Below are 27987 nucleotides of genomic sequence, written 5' to 3'. Positions count from 1 at the left end.
TTAGCTATATACAGGAATGATATTTGTATGTAAAAGCATTCACTGCTCATTAAAACATATAATAAGTTACACATTTTTTTATTCATTTGCATACTTTTGGAGCTTATCATTTCTGTCTGTTATAAATTTAAAACATAGCCTACTTACAAATTCACAGAAGCAATATTTGAATATTTAAATGAAAAGTAATTATGGAATTATTTGATGTCATACAGTGTCACTCCCAGAAGTTTTGTTTGGGAGAGGCTTGTACATTTCATATTAGTAGCTTTAAGAAGTGTCAACATATGTTAATACAAATAAAATAATAATAAAACAAAACATTTTTAGGAGGCTTTATTTCCCCTTCCATGTGCACCTATGATGCCATAGGAAGTTGCCTAGCTGTAAATTCAGGCATGCACCCAAGAAATAGCAATGTTGAAAAAGTTATTTAGACAAATCAGAAAAATTAAACTTTTGGAGGTGAGCCATTAATGCACTTAATTTTTAAGATTAATTCTCATTAAAAGATTAATCTTAACAAAGATTAAGATTAATCTTTGTTAAGATTAATTCTCAAAAACCCTGAAAAACTCCCTACTGATCCCAAATCATATAGACCAATAGCCCTACTCCCTGTACTAGGAAAAATATATGAAAGACTAATATATAGCAGATTAGTCCTCTACGGAGGATGCCATGCACCACCTACTGACAACAGTTAAAAACACAGAGGAGAAATATATGCTGGCAATCTCTATTGACTTTGCTGGGGCATTTGACTCACTCTGGTGGCCTAGTGTCCTTAGGAGACCCTGCCAGGCAAATGCCCCACAAAACCTCTAAGGTAATAAACAACTACCTTACAGACAGAAGTGTCTCAATACGCACAAGGTTCCAGGAATTGACACGCCCTGTGAATAAAGGCTGCCCGCATGGTTCAATCCTTGGCCCTTTCTTCTGGACGAATTTCTGGCCTTGGATCTGGGCCCAGTGGACAGCCTGGCCTTTGCAGATGACATGATTTTCCTTGTAAAAGGTAACACACAAGTGGTTGTAGAGCAAAGATCAAATGCTGTCCTTTTGCAGCTGCAGGAGTGGGCACAAATGCACATGCTCAAAATATTGCCTGAAAAAACCAAACAAATACTTCTAAAAGGCAATTTGGATGGACATAAGAAGACATCCACAAATCAAAATTAACACAACCACTATAAAAATGGTAACAGAACTAAAATATCTTGGAGTGGTCTTTGATTCAAAATGAACTCTTTTACCCCCATTTGATCTACTTGGCGAAGAAAGTGAGAAATTATGCAGGTATAATTGCCAGGATCAGTTGAGCAGACTGGGGACTCAAAAGAAAGACCCTGGCAATCAAATACCGTGCAATGTTCCTACCTGTTATCACCTATGGAGCCGGTGCGTGGTTCACCCGCTCGGCCATAGTAAGAAATAGGAATAAATTAGAATCGATATGAAGGACAATACTACTCACTATTACCAGAACATGTCGCACAGTAAGCACACCTGTGCTACAGTTGCTGGCCAGAGCTCTCCCACTTTACCTGGAAGTAGCCAAAAGAGGCTTATATTATAGATTTAAAAAGGGCATACCCACAGAATTTCTGGGGATAGCCCTTGATACAACCAACACCTTCAATGATGAAAAAAAAAAGAATAGCCACAAAGCTCCATGAGCTATGGCAAACAAAGTGGGAGCAGGAAACCAGAGGCCTGGTTACCAAACGGTTTCTGCCACGGGTGTCAATGGTTAGCCCAAATCCGCCTAAGTGGTATGCCCCTGGACTTTTTACAACAATTATATTGACAGGTCATGCTCCCTAAAGGTGATACTAACCTCCTTAGGGCTGATTGATGACCCAAACTGCACCTGTGGCGAGAGAGTGAAGACTGGGCACACATTCTATATGAATGTATAATATATGACATACCGAGAACAGAGCTAATAGCACAGATTGGCCCCCTTCCCAGGGGAGAAGAATATCTGTTCATCATAGAAAAGGAAAATTATAAAGCCTTTACATCTTTCACACAGAAAGTATTCGAAATGCGCAGAACAATCCAAAGAATGGCAATTCAGCCCCCCAGCAATTAAACAATAATCAATAGTTAAAATTGCCCAGGTTTCCCACCACGCCCAGATGATGACTAAAAAACTGTCAGGATAGCAGTATTCTGTGCCCTGACAGAAACCTGATATGACAGAACTCCCCAGGACTACCCTGCCATGTGTAGGAACCTGGGGCCCCACACCAAATAAGTAACTATGTAGGGGAGGGAGATGTACAGGCAGCCAGGGAAGCAGATTAGCTGAAAAATATCAGTAAGCTGGTAGCAAGGGGATGCAATATAGAACGAAAGAAGAATGAAAATGAAAGACAGAATGAATAGGTTGGGCACTGAGTGAACTAGGAATTATGGTAAAAGGGAATAAATGGCAGCTTTGGTGAAAGAAAGAGTGACCTAGCATGAGGGAAAGGGAGAGTGAATGGGAATGAGTGGAAGAGCAAATGTAATTGGCCGAAAGAATACAAAGTTAAAAATAACTTATACTACTTTATACAGGGTGATTCACTACCAGTGTGACAAACTTGCAGGAGGTGTAGGGGGCACAAAGACGAATCAGAATCACATAGCATTGAAGTGTCCGAAATGTCTTCGTCATGCGGTAGACGGCGTTGAACGGGAGGTCGCGTGAACAGTGATCCCGCTGGAAGTCAGCATTTGCGAACCGTTTCTGTTGAAGAAACCAAGTAGCAAAAGTCCTCCGGAGTGGATAATCCGCAGGCTCCAATGATTGGATGCGTTGCAGATGGTATGAACTCATTTGGTTTGTTGACAGTATCCTCCATACAGTGGATTGGGAAATACCCAATCGTTGGCCTATCGCTCGAATACTCGTACTTGGATTGCCTTCTGCAAGACGTAGGACATTCTCCTCATTGTCTGGCGTCCTCGTCGTTCGCTCTTGATTCATCGTACCTCTCATGAAACAACCAGTCTCACGTAACCTTCTGTGCACACTTGCGAAAATCGTATGATGAGGAGCACGCCTGTGCGGGGAACGTTCCTGGTACAAGCGCAGAGTGGCGCGCCCGTTACAGTCCGCAGCTCCACACGCGAGGTGCATGTCGGCCAGTTCAACGTTTGAATACTCATCCATCCTACTGCTTCGGGAACCGGTTTGCAAATGCTGACTTTCAGCGAGATCACTGTTCACGCGACCTCCTGTTCAATGTCCTCTACTGCATGACGAAGGCATTTCGGACCCTGCAATGCTATGTGATTCCGATTTGTCTTTGTGCCCCCTACACCTCCTGCAAGTTTGTCACACTGGTAGTGAATCACCCTGTATATACTAACAAACATTTACTAACCACATAAACACTATCACTGCATTCTCCCCTGGCCTGCAAAAAACTTGCGGCTAGGCCTGCTCCACAACTAAAGAATAATAGTAAGTTGAGGTGCCCAGAGAGTGCAGTGCAGAAAGCAAGAGTCGGATAAATGAAATGAGAGCTAGGAGAATGAATGAAAGTGTAAGCGTGTGAGAAAAAGAACACAAACCATAAATGCTACAGTTAAATACACACTAACCCTAGTTTTAATTAGTATTTAAATTTATATTACACATCATTGCATCTCCCCTGGTGTGTGAGAAAAAGGTGAATGAGTGCTAGTGAAAAAAAAAAAAAATATATATATATATAAAACTTGGGGGGAAAAAATTATAAAATAAGAAAATAGTAATAAAAAAAAAAAAAAAAGAATGCAAGTAGAGTGAGAATGCAGATTATGAATGAAATAAATGTGTGTCTTTCCCACCCCTTTGCCTGGTGAGTTCCCACTGCCAGCTAACATATCCCACCCCAGAGCGTGATGGGCAGCTTGACCTTCTTAGTGGATTTGACACTACTTGGACTTGACAACCATCACTGACAAAGACATACTGTGGCTTTGCTGCCGACACGCCATTGGCGATCTGAACTGGGTACTCTAACCTGGTTCCCTTTAAAACCCCATCCCAAGGCAGGGGGGGAGGAGACAGGCCCTCCCTGCCTCCCCCCATTCTTCCGCCTGGTGGCACTTGTCTCCACTGACCTCTTTGGGGATGCCTACTCTACCGTCCCTATTCTTCTGTTTCCCCCCCAGTCTTCAGTCTCCCCCCTCTCTCACTAAACTGACCGAATATACCCCTTAACAATGCCGCCAAATTCTAATCAGTGTCTAAATTCTACCGGTTTTGTGTAAATCTCTAAGACAACTAACACTGGCCCCTCCGTAGCCAGGTGGGAAGGAGCAACAGTGCATAGCACACACTTCTTGATTAGACCGGTGTTCGAGCCCGTCACCACCAACTACGGAGGATGCAGAAAGGTCAGGGAATGACCACCACATATTCCCGGAGCAATAAATATGGCCTTAGTTGCTAATGCTCCTAAAAACAACAAAACAACTAACACTATTATCTTTTATCTAGCTTATAGCCTCACGTCCCTAAATTTAATTACATCAAAATTTTGCCTGACATATTAGGGCTTTTAACACATCTCTCTAGCGTTCAACCAGCGATTTCCTAACAGCAATCCCATTAAGCATTAATGTCAAACGTGTAAATTTTTTTTTTTTTTTTTTAGGTCCTAGCCACTGAAATCCCAGGAAACTAGGTGGCAGGACCTGCCATAGCAACTTGTTGTGATACTGGACACACCTGGCTAGCCTCCACGTGGCGAGGTATGGGCAATGTCGGACCCCACTAGGGGCCTGGTGGCCAATAAGCCGGACAAACAATGGGCACAACACATCACACTGCACAGACATGGCCCACACACTTTCAAGTCTCTGACTTGACAGTGTACTGTCCTTGATACAGCGAACACATGCGGAGATGGGAGAAATCCCAGGTGCCGTCTGACACGAACATACCTTATACCTTGCATGAAGTAATGAAATTATTGGATATGGTGTACACATAGCAAGAATATACCCAGCTCCTTGGCATAATGTGGCCTCGACAATGCCCATTGCCTACACACTACTTTGACTCCCTCCAGTCACTATCAGGGAGAGTAGAGGCAGCAAGATTATACACTAGATGATCCCAAAGCCTCCTAGAGTTACTAATAGGTTCGGTCCTGTGGACTATCTAGTGGCCAACCTGCAAACACTGTTTTAGAGCTACACCCTCAAAATGTAAGGAAAACTGGATCTTGCCGTGATGTCCATCATAACCTCAAAAGACATCAATCATACTGCATGATGGAAGAGATGGGAGGCTTGCCTCAGCTTTGCTCTTGAGACTAAACATGGGTTCTACCACTTCAAGCTTCCACTAAGCAAAGTGGTGATATTGCACCGGTTGATGAGAGTCATCAAACACTTAGTATTGCCACTTAGTACTTAGCCACACCTTGATCTCTGCTTACATTGGTTCACACCTGTGTGGTCACCTTCAGTATGCTAAGTGTCATATTTCAGGATTTGCACATGGGAGTTATATCCAGGGTTAGTAACAGTTCCCGCAGCACACGCTTCTTGATTAGACCGGGGTTCGAGCCCGTCACCACCAAATACGGAGGATGCGGAAAGGTCAAGGAATGACCACCGCATATCCCGGAGCAATATGGCCTTAGTTGCTAATGCTCCTAAAAACCAACAAAACAAACAAACAAACAGTAACAGTTCCACCATCATGAAGGTGTAAGCAGAGGATTTGGCTGTCACAGACCGACTGAACTTTCGTGAAATTAGGTCCACTTGACTTGAGTGTTGCCCGAATATCAGTTCCATCAGCGTTTTAGACTCCCAGGTAGCAAGCCAAGCTTGGCATACCTGAGAGAATGTCTGCAACAGCCTCAAGGACATAATATCTATCAGACCAATGTGATTTGCTCCTTCTAGTGTTTACATAAGCAAATAAATCTTTGCTATCTTTCTTTGCCAGAACTTCATTTTTAATGGAAATTTTGAAAGTTATTTGAAATTCACTCTATGATTATTATTACTATTATTAGATGCAGATACAGGGTGAGTATCCAAAATTCTTGGGGCCGGAAATGTTTTGGATTTCGGATTTTGGAATACATGGCATGGTGGGGTTGAAGTAAGGTGGAAATAAAATTTAGATTTCATGCAAAAAAAGATTCAAGCAGTTGAGGGACCAGGAACTGGGTCCTTCAGGGATGAGGAGACATTGTGCTGAATGGCCTTTTTAAATGTTTCTTCAGAGTCATTTGTCTCATTAACAAATGTGTTTGTTTTAGAAGTTTCTCTTTTATTTTATAAACTGACATTATTTCTTGTTCTGTTATAAAAGCAAGCTGCTCTAGTCCTTTAATGAGTTCATCACACTTTTTCAGCAGGCATTTTTACTGCAGTGCTAACAATGTCATCGTCACTTTTACCATGATCGTCTTGATTCAAAACCATTTCAGCTATTTCACCATTGGTCATTGAATGAATAACTGGAGCCTCATTGTCAATGTTAAACACTTCTTTGATATTCACTTTTTCTAGCTTACTGACAGACTCCGAAGGCACTGTTTTTGTATATTTGAGTTCAGACATATTTTTCTCAAAATCATTATCTTCTTCATCATCATCACTGAGCATAGTCGTAGGCCAGAGGTTGTGCGAGGCATGCATAACTGTGTCTAGTCACTGAGGTTCAAGCATTTGCAACAGCATATAAGGCATCCTTCAGGTTAAACATCCATGTGAAAACCTTCCATGCCCACACCTGCTACCACATGTTCACTGCTGCCAGCATGCTGTTCAAGAAAGTGTTTTTATATTTACACTTCATTGACCTAAGGATATCCTGGTCAGAATGCTGAATTAATGAAGTTACATTTGGGGTAACGTACATGGCATAAACATTATTTTTGATGAGCATTTCAGTTGGAGGATGAGCAGAACGGTTCGCCGACCGGGCTAGCCGGGTGGGTAAAGTGCCTGCCTGGCAACCCAAAGGTTGCGGGTTCGAATCCCGCCTCGGCCTTGGATCAAAGTACTGCAAAACCTTGGGAGGTGCATTATGGACACAGAAGCTGATGCGCCAACAACTACCCAAAAAAAAAAAAAGCAGAACGGTTGTCAAGAAATAAAAAAGTCTTGCAGTCATCATCCAGTCCAGCTTCCCTGTAGTGAGCATGAGCTGCTGGTACAAAATGTTTGCGAAACTCATCAGAAAAGATGTTCCTGGTGATCTGTGCCTTTTTGTTAGCATAATAATAGACTGGTAAGAAATTCACTCCTTTAAAAGAGCGAGGATGCAATCTTTGGCCTATCACACCAAGTTTACACTTATGCGTGCCTGCTGCATTAGTGCATCCCATCACAGTTAATCTGTCCTTGGCATCCTTAATTCTTGTTGGGGTTGTCTCATCAGCTGTAGTTAGCGTCTTCCTGGGGCAATAACGGCAAAACAATGATGTTTCATCAACATTATAGACTTGTTCTGCTGTCAGATTTTCATTAGCGACGACCTTGGCAAACTCGTTAATGAATTTCTTTGCTGCCTTGTGATCAGCAGATGCCTTATCACCACAAATCTCTAAAAATTTAATTCTGTGTCTTTTCTTGAATTTCTGTAACCAGCCTGTTGAATATTTAAATTTTTAGTTCTTTATGATAGATCTTTGCTTGTTCCTTAATCAGCTCACCGATAAGTGGCATGTGTTCACTGTGATACTGACAGATCCACTATTTCAAAACACAATTCACTGTGATACTGACAGATCCACTATTTCAAAACACAATCGAGATCTTCATTTTTAGCTTTATGCAGTGTTTTTCTGTTTTTCATTAACTTCTGTTCATCACTTGCAGCATAGAACTTGAAAAGTTTATTCTTCTCTTTCTTCAGGTTGTAGATGGTGGTCATTCCAACACCAAACTGTTCTGTAAGACACGCACTTACACTGCTGCCAATTTCTTCAACAAATTCATTTTCTGTTTTATAGATAAACTTAAATGCTTCCTCTTCTTTTTATCACTGTTACCTGTGGTATCAGGTTTTTTTTGACATTTTCAACAATATCTTTGTACCACAGAGCAGAGAATAATCTAAACAAATGGTGAGTAATGGACATAGAAACCTTGCGTTGATGAAAATTGGTGCTTTACTGATGTCAACACACCATGTCACATCTCTTTTCCACCAGGGCTCCCAGTTTTCAGAACTTTCAAGTATTTTTCAAAAAGTTTCGGTTTTTGGAATTTCAAATTGGGAATACTCAACTTGTATTAGATATCAGAATTTTTTAGAAATAAAAAAATGAAAACATTGTGGAGGTGCTACTATTTTTTTTTTACAGGTTACAGTTTTTATTTTTACAGGTTATACAAATAGTTTCTTTTTATATAAAAAAGTGATAAAAATGCATAAAAAGAATATTAAATGCTACATCAAGCATAGATTGCTGCAGTTGGTTCTTATATACTAGACTGGGTTAAACTTGTGTTTTTTTTTTTTTTTTTGACTTCCTCTTTTTAGCCTCCAGCAGTAGTTGGCCATTATGTGGTCATTCCATCTCCCTCAGTACCTTTTTTTTTCTGTTTATTTTCTATCCTGATGGAATCTTTCCCCTGCTCTTCACTCAAATTACCTAAATTTTCTGGGAAATAGTTAAGATGAGAGTGCAAGAAATGTACCTTGACACTCATATTACAGCATAGTTTTCTGAACACTTCTCCAGCATATTTTACTCACAATTAACTTTTAATCTGGGTGTTTATTCTCTCCCAAAAAATTGTGTACTACATTTTTAAAGCCAGTCCAAGTGTCTCTTTTAGTTTTCTTCACAGATTCTTCAAATACAGAGTCCAGCAGCAGCTTGCAGATTTGAGGCCTATTAAAAATTTCTATGATTTTTCTATATGTAAGCAATGAGAATTTAGTGCAAACATACTTGAAACAATTTCCTTTTTTATTCAGAGCTTGAATAGACTGCTTAATTAAATCTAGCTTTATATGTGGAGAGGGTAATGATACTTTGTTTCAATCTATTAGTGGCTTGTCTTTAATGTTCTTTGAACCTGATGTCAGTGAATGCTTTAGTGGGTGCACTTTCCTTTCCTAATGTTCGCTTCTTCATTGATTATCTCACTTGCATAGAAAGCAAGGCATTTTGTGTAACCAAGGTTTTGGCTGAGAAGCAGACCAATAAACTTTAAAATCTCCACACACTAGCCAACCATGATTCTTGTACTGAATTTTTTCCAAAATAAGTTTAACATTTTTGGGGTTTCTTTTAAGTGTGCAGGATGGGCTACAGGAATGGATGTATACTTGTTCCCATTATGAAGAATTCCTTTGAGGCTTTGCTTTGATGAGTCAGTAAATAGTCTCCACTCTATTGGTTAGTAGCAAATTACAAAATATGAAATGTTGCAATGTATCATTGAGCCTTTGGAAAAAAAGGTAACCATTTTTTTCGTGATGTCTATACCATGAAAAGACATCTTGGGGAGCCTGCTGATTCTTCGGTTTCATTCTTTACTCCAAAAGCTCCTTGTATAGATTTAAATCTCTCATGAGATTGTCAAGTTCAGTTTGTGTAAACAGCTGTGTCCAGAGTTGTGAATTTCTTTTTTCAATAGTTTCTTTAATCCTCTAGATCAAAATGTCAGATTCCGGATCTGATGGTGCATGTTCAAGAACAGCTGGTAGAGGTGGTACCTGTAGTTCAGATCCATGTGGTAATGGTCCTACAGCTGAAGTAATCTTGTTTGTGTACACAATGCTTGTTTTTCATGTTATAACTTTTGTGGAATAAAAGTAGTGGTCATTAATATGATCCTGAGGCTTCCTTCACACCATGGAAAAACAAATGTCATGGCTTTTGTTTTTACACAGTTGCAAGCCTTCCACTTATGTATGGCACACTATATGGGGGCCCAGCTTTTCGTAGTTACCTAATTTAATTCAAAAGCATGTGGCATATACACATGGAGTTATACTTTGCAACACCAGGGTACCTGCCCATCCACCAACGAAGAGCCAATAAACTCTGAAATGGTGTTAACAGAAATTAATCTACAGGTTAGTGCTATAGCATCATGTTTATATATAGCCAACTACTAAGTAGTTACAAAATTGGCATCATTTAAGTGTTTCTCATATTGTGAATGCCTTCACAACGAGTTACCATGATATTGCACTACATCAAATAAGTAATGCATCACTAATAGAGAAGACAGCTGTAGGTTAATTTCTGTTATAAGATAATTTAACTTCCAATCCATGTTAGATAGACTTCTGCTAATCTCATCTCTAAAAACTTATTGATGCATGAATGTCGATGCAAAATATTTATTCACTTTATCAGCAATCTGTACAGTCATCAATAGTTATGCCATTTAAATGCATTGGATAAACGGGATTTATTCCTTTTCTTCTAGTGCTAACATATACAAAGAATTCTTTACTACTTTTCTTTGCACCTTTAGCCAAAAACTTCTTATAATATGCCATAGCCTGCCTAACTCCCACTGTCATTTGATTATAGACTATTTTGTTCTTATTAGCATTAGCATTAGTAGAAGCATATGATGCAAGAAAGCAAGCTTATGCAGCATCAACCAAAAAAAAAAAAAAACGCTCCCATTTCACCCCTCCGTTTGTTCCAAATACCTGTCCACTCAGCCTTAAATTTATTTAGGCTATCACCCTCTACAACAAAGGATGGAAGAAGTCTGTTCCACCAACCAACTACCCACTGGCTAAAGGCAAACTTCGACACGTCTATCTTTCCTCAATTTGAATTTATGCCCTCACAGGTAATTATTCTGAGCAAGAGGAAGAATCCCATCAGCATTGAGCATGCTCAAACCATTCAAGGCTTTATACACCAGGTGCCTAGTCTCCAGACACTGTAATTTGCAAAACTTAAACCTTTCTTCGTAAGCGCAACCCTTTGTTCCATTCACTAATCTTGTTGCCCTTCTCTGTACTCGTTCCAGCAGCTCTACATCCTTCTTAAAATGAGGCCTCCAGACCTGTATACAGTACTCAAGGTGTGGCCTGACCATTGCCTTATATAAGGGGATAATCACCTCCTTATCCCTGCTAGAAAAATTCCTGTATATCATTGACAAGACACCATGAGCTATTCTTTTCTGCACTGCTCAGAAAACTTCATATCTGCCTGTACAATTACCCCCAGGTCCTTTTCGTTCTCTACCACTGTCAGTGTAGTACCACAGAGTTGATACGTTACTCTGGGGTTACTGCTTCCCATATGTAGTACTTTACATTTGTCAATGTTAAACTTCATTTGCCATCTCTGAGCCCATCTGCTCAACTTTTCTAGATCCTGTTGCAGCAGCATACTGTCATTAGTGTCCTTAACAACCCTGCCAACTTTCGTATCGTCTGCAAACTTGGAGATTAAGCTTGATATACCATCATCAGTATCATTTATAAATACAGAAAACAACAATGGACCCAATACTGAACCCTGAGGGACTCCACTAATAACATTAGTCCACGAATGAATAGTGTCCATTGATTACCACTTTCTGTCTTCTCCCACTCAACCAACCCTTTATCCATAGCAGCAGTTTGCCTCCAATGCCATATTGCTTCAATTTGTTCAGCAGTCTTCCATGTGCAACAGTATCAAAAGCCTATCTAAGATCCAAATATATGATATTAAAGTTATTCCCTGCATTCAGTTGCTTTGTGACTACATCATAGTATCCAATCAAATTGGTCAGGCAAGACTTTCCCTTAACAAAACCATGCTGTGTCCAAGCTATAACTGAAGTCTTGTCTAGATGATCCTGCAGTGCTTCTTTAACCAGTGCCTCCATTAATTTTCCTGGAACAGAAGTTAAACTAACAGGTCTATAATTACTTGTGTTGCCCTTTGATCCTCCTTTGTGAATTGGGGTCATATTTGCATATCTCCAGTCCATGGGTACCTCCCCTGAGTCAGTTATATGTTCATTCATTTTTAACAAATTTGTTAATGGTGATTCATATCTTTAAACAATATGCAAAATTTTTGGGAAATACATCGATGGAATACTTTAAACACTTTGGCAATGGTTTTTTTTTCCAGCAAGATGGTACTCACCTCATTTCACTCGTGTAACTAGAGTGATTTTGATGAGAATATTAGGAGTTGATTGACATGGTGGCTTGGCAACTAAGTGCCTGTCCTGAACTTTGATTTGTCATCCCTCCATTTCTTTATTTAGGATTATTCATCAGAATGAATCTTAGCAAATCAACCATAACACCCAAGAGAATGCAGAAAAATTAGAAAGGAAACACTGTAAATAGTAACTCTTAGACTAGACAGGCAATATAGACATAAAAGATTACAAGGAATGCATTTTAAGTATCTAATGTAAATGTACCAATGGGATTTCGTGGATAGGATTTATGATTAAATGGCAAATTATAGTGGACTTTTGTAGCACCTGTATATGTTAAACTTTATTTATTTATGTATAATTTGTATCTAGTAAATGACAAAGCTGAGTCAGTATTGAAGTGCAGTGGCACACGTATTTCAATTGACTGTGGTTTGAGCCCATGTTTTTTTTTTTTTTTTTTTTGGGTAGTTGTTGGCGCATTGGCTTCTGTGGCCATAATGCACCTCCCAAGGTTTTTGCAGTACTTTGATCCAAGCCCGAGGCGGGATTCGAACCCGCAACCTTTAGGTTGCCAGGCAGGCACTTTACCCACCTGGCTAGCCCGGTCGGCTGAGCCCATGTGACTGTTATATATGGTATTATGATAATATACTAATATATATAATAATGATATCAAAAGATATAATGATAATAATCTTCATTAATTGTAAACAGAACTTTTATATAATATGTAAATTCCAATTACTCTCAGTATATAAAATTATCTTCAGTAATGACCAGTTATTTGCATCTCTCATGAAGCTTTTATATTTAAATTTAACGAAACATGACTGGCTAACAATTTAGTATGTAATGGGAAATATTATTTTATGAACTTTTAGTTAGTGATTACAGTTTTGTCTTCCAAATATTTTATAGGTTAGCCTTAAAGACATTATGGGTAGTCGCTGGCATGGATATCTGGTTTCAGTTGACTGTGGAGATGTTCTAGGTATATTTGAAGGGAAGGTATCCAGTGTTGATGACAAAAGTCAAACCATCTCCTTAAGAAATGCAAGGCGCAATGGAGCTGCATGTCAAGTTCCAGAAGTTACATTGAGGTATGTATGGATCTGCTGTTAACATTCATTTGAACAGTAATCTCCTAGATTTCAGGGTTTTTTCCCTCAAAGTAGGCATTACGTGGCCTAAGCAAATAAAAATTAAGGCACAAAACAATTAAACAAAATCTGTAGTGAGAAAATCGGTGCCATAAGCTTCCCTATAATATTTTGAACTTTGCCGCAATAGATTTCATGTTGATTTTGGTCAGTTCACATTCTATTAAGAGGAGCCTTGCTATCCCCCCTCCTTTCCTCACAACATACAAACACTAGAGATGATTTTACCTTTCCAGTACGGTCTTTTGGTTCCATTTTAATAAAAAGAGATGGATTAAAAATGCTTCACCTGGAATTAATATTTTTAACACCAACTTTTAGAAGTTTAAAACAAGGCATACACATGAAGATTTCCCATTAATTTTTTTATCTAGTATTCTTTGATATTTTAAGCACTTTAAAAATACAATATGTTCATAATAGCAATTTAAAAAAATATATATTTTGTTTAAATAAAATATTACAAGGAATACATTTTTGAAAAAAACTTATTCCTTGTAATCTTTTATTTATTTAAAAAAAATTTACATCTCATTTTTCGACCAAGATGGTGCGCACTTGATTTCACCTGTGTAGCCAGAGTGATTTTGATGAGAACATCAGTAGATGGATGAGATGTCTTGGTGCAGCTGAGTGCCTGTCCTGAGCTTTGATTTTACCTTTCCAGTAAGGTTTTTTGCTTCCATTTCAACAAAAATAGAGTGAGAAAAAATGGTGCTCTCCCCCAAAATGAATACTTTTAATACCAACTTTTAAAAATTTAAAACATGGCACACATGAAGATTTGCCGTTAATCTTTTTATCTAGTTTATGATATTTTAGCCATTTTAAAAATAAAATATGTTCATAATAGTAGCAATTTTTTTTAAAATTTATTTTCTAACATCAACCCATCACATATCATTTTTATTGAATAGATATTTCTCTTGTAAATGGTTTAATCCCTTCTCCCCTTCCCTTTCATTATTATGCATGTAGTTGAAGCATGCTATAATGATGAATAAAAAATATATTCAGTGAAATAATGACTATCTAAAAGCATGGAATTTTTTGCCTTTCTTTGTAATGTGGATTAATGTGGTAATGCACCTACAGCTTATGACGAAATCAAAATGTGATAAACTAAGGTTGGTTTCTAACTAACTTTAAGACAAATAAACACAGCTATGATCATTATAATATAACTTCATATTTCACAGAAAACATGAGATGACTTCACAATAATGAACATTTTCTCCATGGTATAAAGTAGCTGAAAAATGAGTAGCAGCAAGTTGAACTTGTGGTGCAAGCAGTTGAGTGAGGACTCAGCTGTCATCATAAACCACTAATGTTTGAACAAAAAACATCACTGTCACTCCGTATAAACTTTTTCTGAGGCAGGCTTAGAATGAAATGAGTATTATTTTTAATGTGGCAAAATGATGCAAGGAAGTGTATTTTTTCTGCATCAGCCAAAAAAAATAAAAAATAAATAAAACAGATTATTCCCATTCCCACAAGGTAACTATCCAGTCCTACTATGAACTTTTCCAGGGCTGCCTCTGTTGGGAGGCAACTTATTCCATTGTTTGACAGCTCACTAACCATATAATTGGAACTTTGAGATGCAATCTTCTCTAATGTTATTCTCTGAGATTTTATGTTTTTGCTCCCCCCTTACCCAACCCCTGCCAGTTTTTTTCTCAGCTGCAATGGAGGACAGACCATCTTCATTCATTTTACATAGTCCTTTCAGTGTGATCTCCCCATATATGTCTAACTGTTAAACTTTGCAGTCCACACTGTTTAAGCCATTCTTCACATCTTCATCAATTTGTACTTATCACTAATCTGACCATCATTCTCTGAATACTCTTCAGAAGTTCTATGTCTTTTTTTAGGTGTATTTTCCACAGCTGAATTGCAATATACCAAATATGAGCTAACCATTGTCTTGTGTAGTAGTAGTAGTGGCATGTGATGCAAGAAAGCAAATGTATGAGCTTATGCAGCATCAGCCAAAAAAAAAAAAAAAAAAAAATCACACCATTCCCTCCAAATGCCTGTCCAGTTCCTCCTTAAATTTATTCACCCTATCAACTTCCACAACGACAGATGGAAGTTTGTTCCAGCAATTAACCACCCGCTGGCTAAAGGCAAATATCCGCACATCTAACTACATCTGTCTTTTCTTAATTTGAATTTATGCCCCCTTAGGTTCGTAATCTGAACAAGTGGAAGGATCCCATCAGAATTCAGCGTGCTGAACCCATTCAAGGCCTTATACACTTCAATCAGATCACCGCGCAGGTGCTTAGTCTCCAGCCACTGCAATTTGCAGAACTTAAGCCTCTCTTGATAAGAGGATCCCTTCATTCCCCTCACCAATCTTGTTGCCCTTCTCTGTACACGCTCAAGTTAATCTACATCCTTCCTAAAATGAGGCCTCCAGACCTGTACGCAGCACTCAAGGTGTGGCCTGACCATTGCCTTATACAGAGGGATAATCACCTCCTTTTCCCTGCTAGCAAAATTCCTATATATCATTGACAAAACCCCATGACCTGCCCTGGCAGCCTGTCTGCATTGCTCAGAAAACGTCATATCTGCCTGCACAATTACTCCCAGGTCTTTTTCATTTTCTACCACCTTAAGTGTAGTACCACACAGTTGGTACGTTTCTCTGGGGTTACTTCTACCCATATGCAGTACTTTGCATTTGTCAAGGTTAAACTTCAGTTGCCACTTCTTAGCCCATCTGCCCAAATTATCTAGATCCTGTTGCAGTAGCACACTGCCATTACTGTCATTAACAACCCTGCCAACCTTTGTATCATCTGCAAACTTCGACACTAAGCCTGATATACCTTCATCAATATCATTGATAAATATACAAAACAACAGTGGACCCAACACCGAACCCTGTGGGACTCCACTAATAACATTAGTCCAAGAAGAGCAGCACCCATTGATTACCACCCTCTGTCTTCTCGCACTTAACCATCCTTTTATCCATTGTAGCAACTTACCCTTAATACCATTCTGCTCCAATTTGTACAATAGTCTTCCATGTGCAACAGTGTCAAAAGCTTTCCTGAAATCCAAATATATGATATCAAAATTATTTTTTGCATCCAGTTCCTTTGTAACCACATCATATTATCCTATAAATATCCTATAATGGCTTTCTTCTCTCTATCAGCAAAGATCCTATAAATCAGGGGTGGCCAACTTAATTTGTGATGCAATCTGCTTTTTTTCTTCAAAATGTGCTGTGATCTACCATCTCAATTTCATTGCACACGGTTAAAAAAGTTAATCAACACATATTGGAAAATGTTGTTTATAAATTTTAAAATTAAATACAATTCAGAATTCTTATTTTAAAATCATATGTATTTAAATTTTTAATTAAGTGCAGTTTGTCTTCATGTCATCTGCCAAGCTTTCAAAATCGGGGATATATTGCGATAAGGCCAAAAGCAAAGAATCTTCTGTATGAAAGTCCGTAAGAGTAGAGCGATTCTTCGTCTTTGTTTGTTTCAAATACGAAAAGGCTGATTCACATAGATATGTGGAACCAAAAAAGGAATTTAAAAGTTCACTTCATTTTTTTACATTTGGGTACTTTTCTCGGCAAACATATTTCCAAAAGTCTTTTTCTGATGATCTGGCTTTTAGGAAGATATCGTTTCGCAATGTAATAATTTAATTTTCAAGTAATATTTTCTCCATGTGAAAAATCTGAGTGATTTTTTTCTGCAATTTGTTTTGTATCTAAGTTGACATTAAATGGATAAGAAATATATTGAATAATGTCTTCAATTGTTTTAAAATCACTGAATCTGGTTTCAAAATCATTCACAACTTTATCAATTTCAGAAACCTATTTCTCGCTATTAAATTCAAAAACAGGATATTTTTGCAAATGATCTTGAATATTTGCAAAATGATTGAATTGTTTTTCTTTGAAATCCTTAGCCATTGCCAAAAGCTGATATTTATATGGAGAAATACTACTAATCATGTCACCCACTTTTTATTTTTTTCTTGTAATTCCAAATTCAGATCATTTAATTTACTGGTAAAATCTGCCACAAAAGCCAGATCACACAACCACTCCGTATCTTGTAGCTGCTGATAATCATCTCCCCTTTGACCAACAAATTTTTTAATTTCATTTAGCAAATTTCGAATTCTCTGTAGAAACTTACTCCGACTTACTCCGACATTTATAGAGGTCATGACCATAAAACAATGAAAATAATTTGCTGTGTCCAGTTTATTGGACTTTTCTGTTAATGCAATTCTGTTAGTGCAATAAATGGGTAGTAAAATTGATCTTATTGCATTTGCGATAATACCAATTTACTGGAATTCTGTGTTTTCACATTATTGTTATTATGGTGAAATGTGTTTCCACTTCACTGAAATCTGCTCTTCATTTCTATATCTGAACTTCGTCTCACTTGCGTGTGTCATGTTAGTTCCAATTTGTGTGTGCGGGTGCTTTGTTATTGATTGAAGCTTATATTTTTTACTGTGTTTTAAAATTTAATACCCAAAAAAAATGTCACTGAACAGAAAGAGAGTGCATTTGAGTGTAAAAGATAAGTTACGAATTATAGAAACGTACGATAAATTAAACTTAGACAATATGTTTCAAAGGGAAGTAGCAGTAAAATTAGGAGTTCCTTGGCCATCTCTATCAAAATTATTAATATCATGTCACTCATTAAACACTGTGATTAGTGAAACCAGAAAAAGGAAGCTTGAAGGGAAATGCCAAACAGTAGATGAAGCTCTGTTCATTTGGTTCAAACAGGCCAGCTCATCTAATGTACCAATCAATCATTCTTCTTAAAAAAGCTAATGATTTTGCTGAAAAACTACATGAAGAGTTTAAGGAAGATTTAACAAAAAGCTTCGAGAAAAACAGGATTCTGATGGTTCTGCAGCTGATAACTGGTTGAAAACCTCTTGGCAAACTGTGTTAAATACTTATAATCCTGAGACATTTTTAATACAGATGAAACAGGGTTGTACTACAGGGTTATCCCAGACCATTGCATGATTTTTAAAAATTCCTCTGCATCTGCAGTGAAGAAGATCAAGGACAGGATTACAGTTCTTTTAATATGCAGCATGATGGGAATCAAGATGAAGCCATTAGTTAAAGGCAAGAGTAAATTGCCTAGATGTTTTAAAGGAGCAAAACAGCTACCTGTTGAATATGGCAATAATGCCAATGCTTGAATGACAGCTTCTTTATTTGAAAATTATATTCGTAAATGGGATTTGCAATTGGATAAGAAAAACAAAAAATTGCATTGGCAATTGCAATAACAACTGCCCAGCTCATCCAAAGTTGACTTTCAGAAACACTGAATTAGTTTTTCTACCTTTGAAAACCATATCACTGATTCAACCTCTCAACCAGGGAATGATAAAAACCTTTAAGACCTTTTATAGATCGGATATTAGGCGAAGAATCATCCAGTCTATATGAAGGTTCGGGAACATCATCCGATATTGCAAAGCAGATAACTGTTCTAGATGCACCTCATGTGACAATGAGTGCCTGGAATGAAGTTTCCAAAACCTGCATTAGCAACAGTTTCAAAAAAATGTGGATCAATTATTCATGATGGGCAACTAAGTAATGATACTGATCATGTTGAAGAGCCTAAAGGCATGGGTAAACAGGAGTTTAATGATTGGGTGGACATAGAGGGTGATCTACAAGTTACTACAGCTTTAACAGATAAAGAAATTGCCCAGTCTGTTACTGATAATTTCGCTGAGGAGGAAAATGAAGTTGAACCCGAACAAATTCCAGTTACAAAATCGCAAACTAGTCAAGCTACGGCCATCCTGAGGAGAGCATTGGAAGAAACTGGTGCAAGTGATCATGAATATAGACTGTTATACAATATTGAAAAATCTATAAATAGACTTTGTCGTGATAATTTAAAGCAATCTAAAATAAGTGACTATTTTAAATTATAATCATATTACAAAGTGTTATGTTTAATATGTCACTTTGCTGTGTAGGTAAGTAAAAATTTATTTTTATTTTGCTAACCTGTGGATAATATTCTTCCAGTTTTCCCATATCATTTAATTGGTAATAAACCTTTAGTAATAAAGTGTAAATTTATCCTTTATATCTCTATTTTTATAGCCTCTGGATAATATTTGTAGATTTTCGCTTATTAAAATTGCTATTTATTAGAATCAAAATTCAATTTGCAAATGTGATCACTATAACCGGCGCTTATTGTATGTATATATTTTTTCTATATATCCATTCTCTTTCTCACACCAAGGGGGAATGCAAAGTTTTGTAGTGTAATTTAGTATACTAATATCTAATAACTAGGATTATGACAGAGTTATCTGTAAGTAGTTGTTTAGTACTAATAGTATATGTTTTTTGTTCTTTCATACTCACAGACATACTATCATTCATTCTTCTGCCATCATTCAGCTCATTTATTCAGCTCTTTCTTTCTTTCTTTCTGCTCTGCACCCCTCGGGCACTCGTACTTACTAATATTTTTCAGTTGCATTGCAGGCAAGGGAGGAGCACAGTGTGCATATTGATGTTGTTAGTATATAGATCAGATTGTGTTAGTATCTTAAGCCAAATAAATTATTTTTAACTGTGTATTCATGCAGCCAATTACATTCATTCCTTCACTCACTCCCATTTACCACAACACTCATTCACTTTCTTTTGCTCGTTTACTGTGTCATTCCCTTTCACCAAAACTAACATTTATTCCCTTTCACCACAATTCCTATTTCACTCTGTCCTTCAGTGCCCAGCCCATTCACTCAATCTTCCCTACCCTTTCATTCATTCCTTTCATTCTTTCTTCTGTCATTCTACATTGCATCCCCTTGCTACTAGCTTACTAATATTTTTAAGCTAAGCTGCTTCCCTGGCTGCTTGTACATCTTTTTTTTCTACACATCCATCTTCTTTCTCACACTAGGGGGGGAGGAATGCAATGGTATGTAGTGTACTTACTATACTAAACATCTAATAATTACAATTGAGCGGCTAGGAACTAAGGGTTAGTAAATACTTAAATTAATCAATATGTGGTGTGCACCTTTTCACACTTACAGACATACTCTCATTTATTCTGCTGGCATTTGTCTCATTTACTCAATTCTTTTTTACTGCACTGCTTGCCCAGGACACTTAATACTTTTCAGTTAAATTGCAGTCCTGGCTGCAGATCTCGCAAGCTGGGGGGGGGTTGCAGTGTTTGTGTTGTTGTTAGTATATAGTTGAGATTGTGTTAGTATTTCTAATAAATATATTGTTATATGTGTGTTCTTGCAGCCAATTTCTTTCATTCCTTTGCTCACGCCAATTTATGATAGCACTTATTCACTCTCTTTTGCTCTCTTGCTGGGTCACTCTCTTCCCTCAAAACCAGGGGTGTGCTGGTAAATTTTTAACAACTGGCTCTCTAAAAGAAAGCTGGCTTTAGCTGCAGCTGCTGTCCTTAGGCAGAGCCACCTGTATCCTATGATCCATTGTGTGGATGCCATGTGACATGATCACGTGACACCTTTCCCGGACTCAGGTTTTTGTCGCCAGGGGGCGTGAAAAATTTTTTTCTTTTAAACACAGTACCTGCTGCTTTTTATATATATATATATATATATATATATGGGTATACGCTGTGTACCCTCTGGAATTCGATTAATAAGCACAGTATACTCTCTGCATAAGTAACATTCACAGAGTATACCTTCTGTTAATTTTATGACTACAGCACTGCTTTGCACATGAGTCATTTTTTTTTAATTTTGGGATCAACAGTCCAGCCACCTTGATCATGCATTTATGTCAGTCATCCCTTGCTGTTGGACACAGATACCATCAGGAACAAAAGCAGCCTTACACAGTCTCTGTAGTAAAGTCTTCACTCACATTCTCACTTGTTTTTGATTTCTTAACTGTGGAAGATGAAAAGAAACTAGTAATTCTTTTCATTTTTACTTTATGGGTCATGGTTCAAGACAGTTTTTATTTTTTTTTAAATTTTTTATTTAATACTCATTCACTCATAATCTCTTTACCACTTAATTGCACGGGCAATTAAATAAAACTATTGTGTCTAAGTTTAAAATGCACAAATACAAAGTTATTAATGTTGAACAAACTTTTACATTGTAAGAAAAGTTGCAGAAAAACTAGTAGGGAACCAGTACGAGCCCTTAGGAAATGATATTTCCAAAGGGGGACGAGTAAAAAAAAAAAAGATACTTGAATTTACCAAAATGGGTGTTACTTCTTAGATGAACAGGACACATGCAAAAGTGGGATAAACACTAATAAAATAAATCTAGAGTCGGACCTCTATATAATGAAATCAATTGTTTTCCTGCAAAATTTCATTATAAAGAAATATGACCTTTTCCACAATGAAAAATAATTCAACATTCAGAAATGATAAAAAGATGGTAAATAAATCAGAAATAAGTGGGAAGAAATAAATTTTCTAATGTTTCAAAACAGTTTATTGATGCATAACATATTAAGATATGTTTTTTTCATACATACATGATGCGCACAATATTGAGAATTATTTTGAAAAATATTTGGTTATCTTTTGTTGTACACTGGATTTTAGTGTACATTGATCATTAAAAAATATCCGCATTTGTTTTAAATATCCACATAATTTGTATTTTCAGGAACATTTTCTTCACACTGCAGGCCTTGATGAAGTTTCAAAAGCTGCCAATATTTCGTGTTTAGAAGTTTTAATATCTTTGTTGTCCTTGTTTTCCTTCTCTTGTCATTGATATTGTCACTAGTTCTTTGAACTAGTTCTTAAATTTGAATTTTTTATTTTTTTTCAAACTGTCCAAAATGTCAGAGTTATTCATTCAGATATTCAGGTAGTGACCACGTAAACAGAGATAGGGAAAAGTTATGGAAAGTGTGGATGATGCACTTTCACGGAACAACAGATGATTATTTGTCAGGGTAAAATTAAATAATTTTCTGCTAATTCCCTGTTAGAGAATTTGGGAATACTCCTTGATCTGCTCACAGTTTGCCAGCGCGACCTCTTGATATGTGGGACAGGTGGCCAGATAAGTTTTACAACTACCGTTAAGTTGTAGAATGGTAATCCCTTTAGATCTCTTAGGGTTAATTAGTGCTCAGCAACAGCTCTAATTGCCTGAAGACCAGAAATGTGAGTAGTGCATACCCTTAAGACTCTCCTAATCTGATGGGGCACCTCCGTAGCGAGGTGAGCAGGAGCAGCAGTGTGTGGCACACGCTTCTTGATTAGACCGGGATTCGAGCCTGTGACCATCAAATATGGAGGATGCGGAAAGGTCAGGGAATGACCACCTCTTGATATGTGGGACAGGTGGCCAGATAAGTTTTACAACTACCGTTAAGTTGTAGAATGGTAATCCCTTTAGATCTCTTAGGGTTAATTAGTGCTCAGCAACAGCTCTAATTGCCTGAAGGCCAGAAATGTGAGTAGTGCATACCCTTAAGACTCTCCTAATCTGATGGGGCACCTCCGTAGCGAGGTGAGCAGGAGCAGCAGTGTGTGGCACACGCTTCTTGATTAGACCGGGATTCGAGCCTGTGACCATCAAATATGGAGGATGCGGAAAGGTCAGGGAATGACCACCGCATATCCTCGGAGCAATATGGCTTTAGTTGCTAATGCTCCTAAAAACCAAATAACAACAACCTAATCTGTTTGTTATACGAAAATTTTCTTCACTCAACGGAAACTATTTTAAATGTAATTACCAAGGGGAATTCAAAAAAAATTTATGAAATAGAAAAATTAGCTATAAAGGAGTTCATTAAACAGGAGTCTGATTGAATAATTTAAAATTCTAAAAATGGTTGCAAAGTTTTATATAGCAAATATCTTAACAATAGATGGGGAAAAATGCAAATTTATTTAAATAGGGTTACCAGATGTCCTCATTTCCGAGGACATGTCCTAGTTTTTAGGGCGTTCTCGTGGGTTTTCCACTTGCATCCGTTTTTGTAATTTAAAAAAATTATCTGATCATAAAATGAATTTTCATTAAATATTCTGTGCATTGTACCTTTGGTCAATACAACAAAATAAATAAAAACAATGCGCTGGTTGCATTAAGTTGACTGTATTATCCTAAAATTATGTGCCTCACTTCTACATGTGCCCTAGACCCAGCCCCGACTTTCTGTAATGTAAAGTTTGATTTTACCGCAAGGGACTTTTCAGAATAAAACACCTATTGTTACTGTCTTCATGACACTTGACATTATTTCCAGATGGAATATTGACAAGTACTTACCATCCATTTGAAGAAGAAAACATTTTCCACTACCCACACTGTAATGGATTACTTTCCATGCAGTAAAGGATGTTGTTGTTGTTGTTTGGTTTTTAGGAGCATTAGCAACTAAGGCCATATTGCTCCGGAGATATGCGGTGGTCATTCCCTGACCTTTCTGCATCCTCCGTATTTGGTGGTCACGGGTTCAAACCCCAGTCTAATCAAGAAGCGTGTGCTACGCACTGCTGCTCCTGCCCACCTGGCTATGGAGGCGCTGCAATAAAGGATTACTACTGTTCAGTGGCATAGCTAGGGTAGGGTCAGCAGGTACATTGTACCACCTGATACTGAAATCTGGTATTGTGGCAAATTTTTAGAAAAGTAATACCACAATATACATTGTGCAACTTACTTAAATATTTATTCAATGTTTTTAAAAATATTAACTTTTATATCTATAATTCATTTTTTATGTATTATTTTTGCAATTCATTTTGTTTCACATGTTTATTTTCGTGATTGTATAGGTACTGCTTATATTTTATACAACTTTTTTTTATTCCTTACATATATTATATGTAACAAAAAAAAACATACTAAATATAATAATAAAATAATCATTAAACGTGTAAATAGTTTGTTATTATTTACATGTTTAATGTAATATTTTTGTAATACAGGAACGCGTAAGTCGGAATTTCCCCCATGCGTATGCAGCACTCGCAACTGTGCTCACTGAATTGATTAATCAAAAAATGAAATGTTCGATGAACATGTGAATAGGATTATTTATTGTATTTATTCAATTTTTTATTTCACGCGCAGGAAAAATTACAAAAGCGTCCAATTTAAAAAAATTTCAAAATTATAAAATTACAAAAAAAGAGAGGAGACAGGCATAACGTCAGTAAGTTTTACCTCTTGAGCATTGTTGCCAGAATCGACATCTTCAGCTGATAAGTACACCGCTGCGAAGAGGTTGAGGGCTGTGGAGATTTAGAAGGGGTCGATCACTCAACCTTATGAAAGAACACATTAATGGATGACTAGACGGTGGCTTTTTTATTTTCATCGTAAATTTCTTTGTAGCAAGCATGCATATCATTCACCCCTCTGTTAACTTTTAAGAATTGTTCGCTGCAGGATCCATCTTTAACCTCGCCATTGCCAATACAATTTCATGAAATGCATTGCCATCTCTCTGGTGATGAAGCATTTTGGCTCTTCATTTGATTCATCTTGAGCTTCGTCAACATTTTCTTCTTTCATTATCACTGCCTGCAAGTCAATAAGTTCTTCGTTAGATAATTCCTTCTCTTTTTCCTCTATTAACTGCTCTCCATCTTTGGCATCAACCTCCAGCTGAAGTAGCTCTGCAACCTTTACAATCTTATCTGTAACCTCTTCATATGATTCGTCTTTTCAAACCTTTCGAAGCCTTTTATGTGCCGTGGGCCTATTTTCTTCCATGTGCTGCTTAAACACTTTTAGTAATTTCTGCCCAGGCCTTATTAATGTTTAAGATGGGGTGGTAAATATTGTAAGATTTCCAAAACTGCAATAATTAAAGACAAACACCAGCCAAGGAATTAAAAATTTTTACTATAAAAATTAAATATACAGAAATAAAATATAATGAAAACACTATCGGTAGACTAAAATATTACAATAAATTATGATAAAATAAACTACGATAAAAACGTTAAAAATACCGAAGCAATAAAATTATATAAAATAAACTGGATTATTTTAGGTATTTAGGCTTCGGTATTTTTAACATTTTTATCGTAGTTTATTTTATCGTAATTTATTGTAATATGTTAGTCTTCCGATAGTGTTTTCATTATATTTTATTTTTATAGTAAAAATTTTTAATTCCTTGGCTGGTGTTTGTCTTTAATTATTGCAGTATGGAATTTCCCAGCTCCATAGGCCTGTTTAACATAAAATTTATTTTTCTCATCATTCGCTGCAGACAATGCCTGAGAAAATGTTGTGCTTAAATAGTATACTTTTAAATTCAAAATAAAACCCTGAGCCATAGGTTGGATGAGTGAAGTCGTGTTTGGCGATAGAAATATGACTCTCACGTTCGAATTGAAATCATCTAGATGTGTGGGATGTCCAGGAGCAATATCTAATAGAAGCAAAATCTTGAAAGGAACGTCATTGTCTTTACAATATTTTTCAACCTCGGGATTGAAGCAGCATTTAACCAATCCTCAAAGAGATATTGTTATCTATTCTCTCTGGTTCGATTGGAAATGCATGGGTAGGGTGGCTTTATTGTTGCCCTTAAATGCACGAGGATTTCCAGAATGGTACACAAGCAGTGGTTTTAATCTGTAATCTCCCGTTGCATCCAACATCTGGAGTACCAACATCCTGTCCACCTCTGCAAAGAATTTTTACTGTTCATATATAAAAAATAATGCAGTGTTCCATGTAAAGAAGAGGGTACAGTCCACCAATTCATCCATTATTCAACCTTAAATCTTCCAACTGCAAAAGTATATTCCTTCTCATGAAAACTGAATGTGCAAAATTTTGAAAGGCAATAAAATTTTCCCTTGTTTTTCATAAGTAATGGCTCAATGCCATCCACCAGACGAGTTACATTATCAACGTTATTCAGTAAGTCCAAATGCAAATCATCATATTCCAAACAATTAAACACAACATGTTCCCATGTTTCCAGATCACCACACGTACAGCTGCATCTTGCTACATTTACAAAACTATTCAGTTTAGCAAAAAATGATCCGTGACCTGTTAGTAAGAGTATACAACGTAGATTTGGTACTAACCGGATTGGTTTAATATAATTCACACCATTAACATAAGGGAAAAATTTGAATGTTATTCTACCTTTTTCCAAACAATTCCATCTGTTTTGCCATTTTTGTAAAAGGAGCTCCCAAATCCTCTTCTTTTTGTTTCTCAAGTCATTTAAAGTGTTAATTTCGATGTCCAGCAACTCGGATTTCAATGTCCAGCAACTGCCTCTTCTCAAATAAAAGGATAGGCTTCTAAACACTAACTGCAAATCAAGTGGCATTTTTCCAGCTAACACTTGCAAAGCTTCTGTGGAAACCATTCTGCAGGCCATAACCATTTTGAGTAGCATAACTCGATGTATAGAATAGAGCTTTCTGGTCTTGCTTACTTTGATTGCATGGCCAACCCAGATTGATGCACCATACATAAAAATCGGCAGAAAAATGCAATCATAAGTCAAATGGAGTGCTTTCTCCTTTATCCCCCATTCCACCTGCGTTATTCTTGAGATCATTGCAATAAATTTCTTATGACACAACCACTCCTACTATCTTCCCCACTCACTCCTCACTTTTTGTTTTGGATGTGATGTAGAAAGCTCAGGCGACTCTGCGTTGGGTCCAGCCACAGTTCATACTTGTTAATAAAAGGGTTCAGTGTTGGCCCATTTTTGTTTTGTTTTTTTTATTAATGATATTGGTGATGGCATGTCAGGCTTAATGTTTAAGGTTGCAGATGATCGAAGGTTGGCAGGGTAGTCAATGATAACTATCAGGATATGCTACTGCAATAAGATCTAGAAAAATTAGGCAGTTACACTGAGAAGTGGCAGTGAAGTTTAACATTGACAAATACAAGGTACTTCATATGGCTAGCAGTAATCCCAGAATAACATTCCAACTGTATTGTACCACACTTAGGGTAGTAGAGAATGAAAAAGACCTGAGGGTAATTTTGCAGTCATATGTGAAGTTCTCTGAACAGTGCAGACAGGCTGCTAGGAGAGCTCATGGGGTTTGTTAATGATATACAGGAATTTTGCCAGCAGGGATAAGGTTATTATTCCACTGTATAAGGCAATGGTTAGGCCATACCATGAGTATTGCGTATAGGCCTGGAAGCCTCATTTTATGAAGGTTGTGAAACTGTTACAATGAGTGCAGAGAAGACCAGTGATATTAATGAGGAGAACAAAAGGGTGCTCTTACCAGGAAAGGCTTCAATTCTGTAAATTGCAGAATCTGGAGAGCAGGAACCTGCAAGGAGTTCTGTTTGAGGTGGTTAAGGCATTGAATGGCTTGAGTAAGGTTAATGCTAATGAAATTCTTCCTTTTGATCAGACTATGAAATGAGGGGGCATAAATGCAAATTGAGGAGGGATGGTTTTCAGGATAGATGTTTAGAAATTTTTCTTCAGCCAATGTGTAGTTAATTGTTGGAACAGATTTCCGAGTATTGTTGTAGAAGTAGATATTTTGAATAAATTCAAGGAAAAATTATATAAACTATTAGAAGGGATGGATAGGTGATATGGGAAGTTTTTTTTTATTCTTTTTGCTGATGCTGTATAAGTTTGCTTTCTTACATCATTTTCCACTACTAGTAGTAATATTAATTCCACTTT

The 27987-nt window shown here is 37.1% G+C and overlaps 1 protein-coding gene across 1 annotated transcript in view; it reads left to right on the top strand.

Annotated features, from left to right (window-relative positions):
- The window catches only part of Edc3 (Enhancer of mRNA-decapping protein 3), a 169191-nt gene that overhangs the window by 3606 nt on the left and 137598 nt on the right, over positions 1-27987 (top strand). Inside the window, exon 2 of the mRNA XM_090378479.1 lies at positions 13033-13214. Within this exon, the coding sequence (XP_090234605.1) occupies positions 13051-13214 (164 nt within the window). The 5' untranslated portion in view covers positions 13033-13050. The remainder of the gene's footprint in view (positions 1-13032; positions 13215-27987) is intronic.

The sequence above is a fragment of the Mastigoproctus giganteus genome, chromosome 7 (assembly GCF_048544385.1).
Source record: "Mastigoproctus giganteus isolate SK-2022 chromosome 7, ASM4854438v1, whole genome shotgun sequence".
In the NCBI taxonomy this organism is placed as follows: Eukaryota; Metazoa; Arthropoda; class Arachnida; order Uropygi; family Thelyphonidae; genus Mastigoproctus; species Mastigoproctus giganteus.
The sequence above is the reverse complement of the archived record's forward strand: the minus strand, read 5'-3'. Positions and strand labels throughout refer to the sequence as shown.